At 48.5% G+C, this 6,955-nt stretch overlaps 1 protein-coding gene across 1 annotated transcript; it reads left to right on the top strand.

Moving 5' to 3' along the window:
• The first annotated feature begins 1,496 nt into the window (after window positions 1-1,496).
• LOC307213166 (uncharacterized protein) lies at window positions 1,497-6,269 on the top strand. The gene is made up of 3 exons (XM_079970898.1): window positions 1,497-1,814; window positions 4,151-4,512; window positions 6,124-6,269. Exons 1-3 carry the CDS (start codon window positions 1,756-1,758, stop codon window positions 6,249-6,251), a joined length of 549 nt encoding a protein of 182 aa, XP_079827024.1. The 5' UTR covers window positions 1,497-1,755; the 3' UTR covers window positions 6,252-6,269.
• Window positions 6,270-6,955: the final 686 nt, after the last annotated feature.

Here is a 6,955-nt window from a genome sequence, read left to right as displayed (position 1 = left end):
ACATATCCAGATCCTTCAAGCACTCCTCATAATGCTTGGTTTCCTTCTGTTGTGGCACCCAGAACTGGTGCGGGGTCTGACCAAGGCAGAATAGAATGGGACTATGGCTTCCCTTGACCTGGACGCCAGCGCATGGCTTAACACAATATGGCTGCCTCCTGCCCAGTTGTCAATGCCTGGCAGTGGCGTAGTGTGGGGGGTGCAGGGGGGGCCGGCCGCACCAGGCGCAACATCTGGGGGTAAAGGTTAGGGGGCGCAAATTACTCGCCTTGCCCCGGGTGCTGACAACCCACGCTACACCACTGATGCCAGGCTCAAAGTTAGCTGGGCAAAGGAAATTGTAGGATAATCTAGAAAGCCACCTGGAAAGTAAGGGAAAGAATATCTCACCACTTTTCATACCTTTCTTAAAATACTTATTCGCCTGCTTATTTATTGTGGGATTTATATTCTTCTAGGGACGCGGGTGGCGCTGTGGGTTAAACCACAGAGCCTAGGACTTGGCGATCAGAAGGTCAGCGGTTCGAATCCCCGCGACGGGGTGAGCTCCCGTTGCTCAGTCCCTGCTCCTCCCAAACTAGCAGTTCGAAAGCACGTCAAAGTGCAAGTAGATAAATAGGTACCGCTCCAGCGGGAAGGCAAACGGCGTTTCTGTGTGCTGCTCTGGTTCGCCAGAAGCGGCTTAGTCATGCTGGCCACATGACCTGGAAGCTGTACGCTGGCTCCCTCGGCCAGTAAAGCGAGATGAGCGCCGCAACTCTAGAGTCGTCCGTGACTGGACCTAATGGTCAGGGGTCCCTTTACCTTTACCTATATTATTCTAAATGATGCTATGGCACTCTTAAGACAACTGAAGCCCTCCTCATAAAACTCAGTGTGGTGTAGTGGTTAAGAGCGGTAGTCTTGTAATCTGGGGAACCGGGTTCGAGGCTCCGCTCCTCCACATGCAGCTGCTGGGTGACCTTGGGCCAGTCACACTTCTCTGAAGTCTCTCAGCCTCACAGAGTGTTTGTTGTGGGGGAGGAAGGGAAAGGAGAATGTTAGCCGCTTTGAGACTCCTGAAGGGGAGTGAAAGGTGGGATATCAAATCCAAACTCTTCTTCTTCTTCTTCTTCATTACTGGCGAGGGAAATATTGATTGCCACATATCCTTCACTGTACCGGAGAAAATTAATAATAATAAGGATAATAGTAATTTATGGATATGCTGCACCCATCTGAGTGAGTTACCCTAGCCACTCTGGGCGGCTTCCAACAAATTAACACACAATATGGCACCAAACATTAAAAGCTTCCCTATGCAGGGCTGTCTTCAGAAATGCTCTGGTTTATGTATGTGACTTAGCAGCAGTGATGTCATATATCAGAGGTGGGGAACCAATAGTCCCTCGGTTGCTTCTAGGCTATAGCTCTGTCATCCCTGGCCAGACAGAGTTGTGGTGAGACGGGTGTTCATGTGTCCCAAGAGCATTGATGGCACTGCCCAAGTTAATTCCTGGACACAGCATTTGAAGAGCATGGCAAGGATTGGACAAGAGGTCTCATGCGTCACAATGGCATCACAATGGCTCTGAGGTGCTTTTTGGCCCTGAGATCACCAACTCGTGACAGAGGATTCAATGGGGGATATGATCTCCTCTCCAGCCTCTTGCTTATGAGTGAACTGTAATCTAGTCTCTTCCGGTTGCGGGCGGATTTTAACTTTAAGCAGACGGCGCCACCATTTCAACAGCCTTCAGCGAGCAGAGCAACAGGATGGCAAAACAGAATCTAACATGCTGGAATTTCTTCAAGTGCTTTGACAGAAATAAAAGGTATGTTCAGGATCAAACCAACTCTGCTGGTTCCGGGGGCTAACCGAGAGGCGAGGTCCGAGTCCAGTCCAAGGTCAGTGGTACAGTATGGAGGCTGTCCATCAAAGCTGTAGCTGGGTCCAAGGCAGGGAGTCGGGTGGGGTCAGGATCTCTGGCAGAAGAGCAGGACAGGGGGCAGGCAGGAACAGGCTAGCAACAACATTGCTCCCGCAACCTGGGACTGGGCGGGCTGCCCTTTATCTCCTCTCAGGCATAGGGCGGCCCCAATCCTCTGGTGACTTGCCTCTCCTGGCCTGGAGGCGAGCACTTCTCCTGCGGGAACTTAGTGCCCTCCACCTCTCTGCTCTGAGCCTCTGCAGCTCAGGAGAGGCTGGAGGGTTACCGGACCCAGAGGCAACCTCAGCTTCCTCTGACGGGGCTGAGAGTGGAGCCCCTGCAGGCAATGGGTCCTCCATCACCTCAGGAGCCAGAGCAGACTCAGCTGGTGCCTGCACCTGAGGATCCAGCACAGGTGAGGACCCTTCGGGCTCATGCCCCAGCCCCGGCTCAGCTGGTTCTGGAGGCGGGGACTCCTGTGCAGGCTGGGATTCCTCAGGTTCAGCCTCTGAGTCCGAATCCCAGGCCATCACACTAAAGGTGAAAAATTGGCATCATAGATGGAGGGATGTCTGCATGCAAATTACATTTAAAGGGTGTGGCTTTCCCCAAAGAATCTTGGAAATGGCAGTTTACCTTTCACAGAGCTACAGTTCCCAGCACCCTTAAGAAACTAAAATTCCTAGGATTCGGAGGGGGGAGTCATGTGTTTTAAATATGCTTTAAATATATGATACCTAGGTGATATGTGTTGTCCATCCATCTATTACTGGGTTTCGTTAAAGAATCATTTGACCAACTCATCGGTGTGCTAGGAAATCATGGAAGCCTTCTTATAAATCATTGGTGGATTGGGCTGTTGGAAAAAAAAGCTGCTGTTTCTGTCTTCGACAGGGCAACAGAGTGCTTTAATCCACTATAATTGTGCAAACCTAAATTTCCTGGTATATGCCTGAATTGCTCCTTCATATCTCTGACAGTCTGGAGGTGCTCACGGACTACCAATTTGTTCTCAGCCAGTTTGTGTGAGGCAGGGAATATTTTCCCCTCAGCCATACAACTGGGGAAAACACTCTGGCTATTACTTTGAACACAATGTGTTTGCATCAAATGCAATCCTCTCCATTTTCAATTGTTCTGAAATAACACAGAAAGTGTATGGTGGGGGGGACTTTTAAAAACCAGGAAAATTAAGGAGAAAATGACCAGGGAGGAAGGCATTTTGGGTACCTCCAGATGACCTGATTATTGAGCATTCATTTTGATTTTTTTGCCTGCAGGTTAGATTGTCCTACTACTTTCCTTTTCACTTAAATTTTTTTTTTTTGGGGGGGGGAGTGGTTTTGGTTTGCAAGACTTCCTGTTCTACTATAGTTGCACGATCTGAATTTGTTGCACATGATTAAACCCCACCCCAAAACAATGAGAATCTGGAAGCAGTCTCTGATGGCACGGAAGAGTATGGCAACTTCAAAGGTGTCAGGGGTTCAAAAAATCAGGATTTGGGCTGCAGGTTGCCCACCTGTGCTTTAGAAGGCAGGAATCATAGAATCAATCACAGGATTGCACAGCTGGAAGGGACACCAAAGGTCATCTAGTCCAACCCCCTGCAGTGCAGGAATTTCAGCTAAAGCATCCATGACCTCTGCTTAAAAACCTCCAAGGACGGAGAGTCCATAACCTCCCAAGGGAGACCGTTCCACTGTTGCTATTGCTGCTGTTGGGTAGGGATTTATGTTCATTAATATCCATACATATACAGAGCTAAACACAGAGACCAAGAATCATGATCCACCCCCACTCATTCTTTCTTTTTCTTCCCACATTGGCAATAGAACCTGTCAAGCAGAGTAAGGTAAAGGTAAAGGGACCCCTGACCATTAGGTCCATTCGTGACCGACTCTGGGGTTGCGGCGCTCATCTCGCTTTATTGACGTTTGTCTGCAGACAGCTTCTGGGTCATGTGGCCAGCATGACTAAGCCGCTTCTGGCGAACCAGAGCAGCGCACGGAAATGCCGTTTACCTTCCCGCCGGAGCGGTACCTATTTATCTACTTGCACTTTGACGTGCTTTCGAACTGCTCGGTTGGCAGGAGCAGGGACCGAGCAACGGGAGCTTACCCCATCGCGGGGATTCGAACCGCCGACCTTCTGATCAGCAAGTCCTAGGCTCTGTGGTTTAACCCACAGCTCCTAACTCAAATGACTTCCTAACTTTGATCCCTTTTTTGCATTTACAGGAGAGACATCCTTGAGCTGGCAATTTCTGATGAGGAATCTCAGAACATGGAGAGACTGAAGGTGGATAATCTCTCCCATTTCTTATCAGACAAGCAGAGCATCGTTGGCCACTGCAACACTTTCACCATTGTAGCAATGGTGCACATCACCAAGGACGATGGAGATCTTCTGCAGGATGTTAAGCAGGGGCAGAGAGAGGACCAGACCGTGATGGAGAACCTTTCTGACATCCCATGCAAAGGGGAAACAGATGGAGAGCACCTTGAGAGATCTGATGACAGGAGACAGAAGGACGCCGGCACACAGCAGACCCACAGAAATGGCCTAATCGGGGAAAGGATAGATTCTAGGGTACTGAAAGGTCAGCGGGGAGTAGGAGAATTGAAATATATGGCTTGTCACAATGTATGTGCCATCCAGCTGCTGATCTGTCTGCCTAGGCAGAATATGGCTTCTGGTTGCATCACTTCAGTAGGAAGATGAACAGAGATATCTTGGGGGCGGCGGGGAGAGGCACAGCAATCACCAGTGGCAGCTCAGGGTGGACCCCCAAGTCACCTGTGGCCTAGGAGATGCTCTCCTTACAAACAAGAGAGCATGGAAAATAAATTTGGCTGTATCACCATCCTTGCCACCCATTTGAGAGAAGGTAGGTTGTTCTGTAGGGACAAGGGTGGTGCTGTGGGTTAAACCACAGAGCCTAGGACTTGCCGATCAGAAGGTCGGCGGTTTGAATCGCCACGACGGGGTGAGCTCTCGTTGCTCGGTCCCAGCTCCTGCCAACCTAGCAGTTTGAAAGCACGTCAAAGTGCAAATAGATAAATAGGGTACCGCTCCGGCGGGAAGGTAAACGGTGTTTCCATGCGCTGCTCTGGTTCGCCAGAAGTGGCTTAGTCATGCTGGACACATGACCCGGAAGCTGTATGCCGGCTCCCTCGGCCAATAAAGAGAGATGAGCGCCGCAACCCCAGAGTTGGCCACGATTGGCCCTAATGGTCGGGGGTCCCTTTACCTTTACCTAGGTCGTTCTGTGCAGCTGCACTCCTCAGCAGCCTGCTTTTATGAGGGAAACATTGTCATCCCAAGGCCTGCATCCATTTGTGGACAACCTTTTGAAGTTGTGGACATATGGTGGAGCGATGAATGCCAGTTTTGCCTTTGTAGAGTAGACTGGTTTCTACACAGCCTCCCAAACCTCTCTCAAGCCCCCATCCGGACAAGGCATAGGTAGTAATAGTGGTGATGGTGATGATGATGATGATGATGATGATGATGATGATGATAATAATAATAATAATAATGGCACAGGATGCCTATTGGATAGTACTCATGCCATGACTAATAATGAGCATCTCAATTAGGAGAATCTAGTGCTTTTCTAAAACCTTTTTTTAATAGCTATTTTGTTGTTGTTTAGTCATTTAGTCGTGTCCGACTCTTTGTGACCCCATGAACCAGAGCACGCCAGGCACTTCTATCTTCCACTGCCTCCCGCAGTTTGGTCAAACTCATGCTGGTAGCTTCGAGAACACAGTCCAGCCATCTCGTCCTCTGCCGTCCCCTTCTCCTTGTGCCCTCCATCTTTCCCAACATCAGGGTCTTTTCCAGGGAGTCTTCTCTTCTCATGAGGTGGCCAAAGTCTTGGAGCCTCAGCTTTAGGATCTGTCCTTCCAGTGAGCACTCAGGGCTGATTTCCTTAAGAATGGATAGGTTTGATCTTCTTGCAGTCCATGGGACTCTCAAGAAATCTCCTCCAGCACCATAATTCAAAAGCATCAATTCTTTGGCGATCAGCCTTCTTTATGGTCCAGCTCTCACTTCCATACATCACTACTGGGAAAACCATAGCTTTTACTATACGGACCTTTGTTGGCAAGGTGATGTCTCTGCTTTTTAAGATGCTGTTAGCTATTATGTTCCACAAATTATCCATTTTTCAGAGAATAGATTGCTGTGTCCTTGTTTCTTTTAGATCAAGAAGATAGGAAGAGTGGCACACCAGCCTTTTGTTTTCATTTTCCCAACCACCATCCCAGGAAGGTGCCCAACATAAATCTGATTGAGTCATCCCAGAAAGTTGAATCAACAGTCGCCCATTAAAAGTGCCTTGATCATCGACAGACTTGTCAGTATATGGATGTCCTTGTTTCAGAACTGCTGGCCAGGGGGTCTCTCTGCACGGGGCCAGGTTAACTCATAATTAACCTCCTGATTGCAGAAGATGCGTAGATTCTGCAGGCAGCCTTCAAATGAAAGCTGAACTGAGAGACAGGAGAGAGCAGGAATATGGAAAGGGTGCCGTGGCTATGTTTGAAAAAAATCATGAAAATATGGCAAATGGGCATTCCTCCTCTCTTTTAGTGGTGTGATTCCCCCAAACATGCCAGTGTTGCTGCATCTCTTGGCCTGGAAACGCAGTTACTAAGTGGAAGCTGGTGTAATTCTGGGATCTGTTGTTTACCCCCCACAAAGCAGAAATTCCTGCTCCCTTAACAAGCTAGTTACTGGGGTTGAGGGTCAAGTGGATCAGGCGGTGACCCAAAGGAAAGCTGTTTGTTTATTCTTCGGCACACTGCTGTGCTATCATTTTCCTCTTCGTTATTACTGGCAAAAAGTTCAAGTCCACCTCACCCCAGAAACATTGGCAGAGTTCTCGTTTTAAGCACTTTAATCTGGGCTGGAATATATATATATATATATATATATATATATATATATATATATATATATATATATAATGCAAAGGTTCTGTGTGTCATGGCACCAGCAGGTCTCCCTGACTTCCTTCTTGCAAAGGAATGCTT

The sequence above is a fragment of the Podarcis cretensis genome (assembly GCF_951804945.1).
Source record: "Podarcis cretensis genome assembly, chromosome: 3".
NCBI lineage: Eukaryota > Metazoa > Chordata > Lepidosauria > Squamata > Lacertidae > Podarcis > Podarcis cretensis.
Note: the sequence above shows the minus strand (reverse complement) of the source record. Positions and strands in the feature narration are given on the sequence as shown.

Coding starts and splice junctions, on each gene's coding strand:
- LOC307213166 (XM_079970898.1), top strand. CDS start 1,756: ATGGCAAAACAGAATCTAACATGCTGGAATTTCTTCAAGTGCTTTGAC. Junction 1,815..4,150: donor TGCTTTGACAGAAATAAAAG/GTATGTTCAGGA, acceptor TTGCATTTACAG/GAGAGACATCCTTGAGCTGG. Junction 4,513..6,123: donor AGATTCTAGGGTACTGAAAG/GTCAGCGGGGAG, acceptor TGTTTCTTTTAG/ATCAAGAAGATAGGAAGAGT.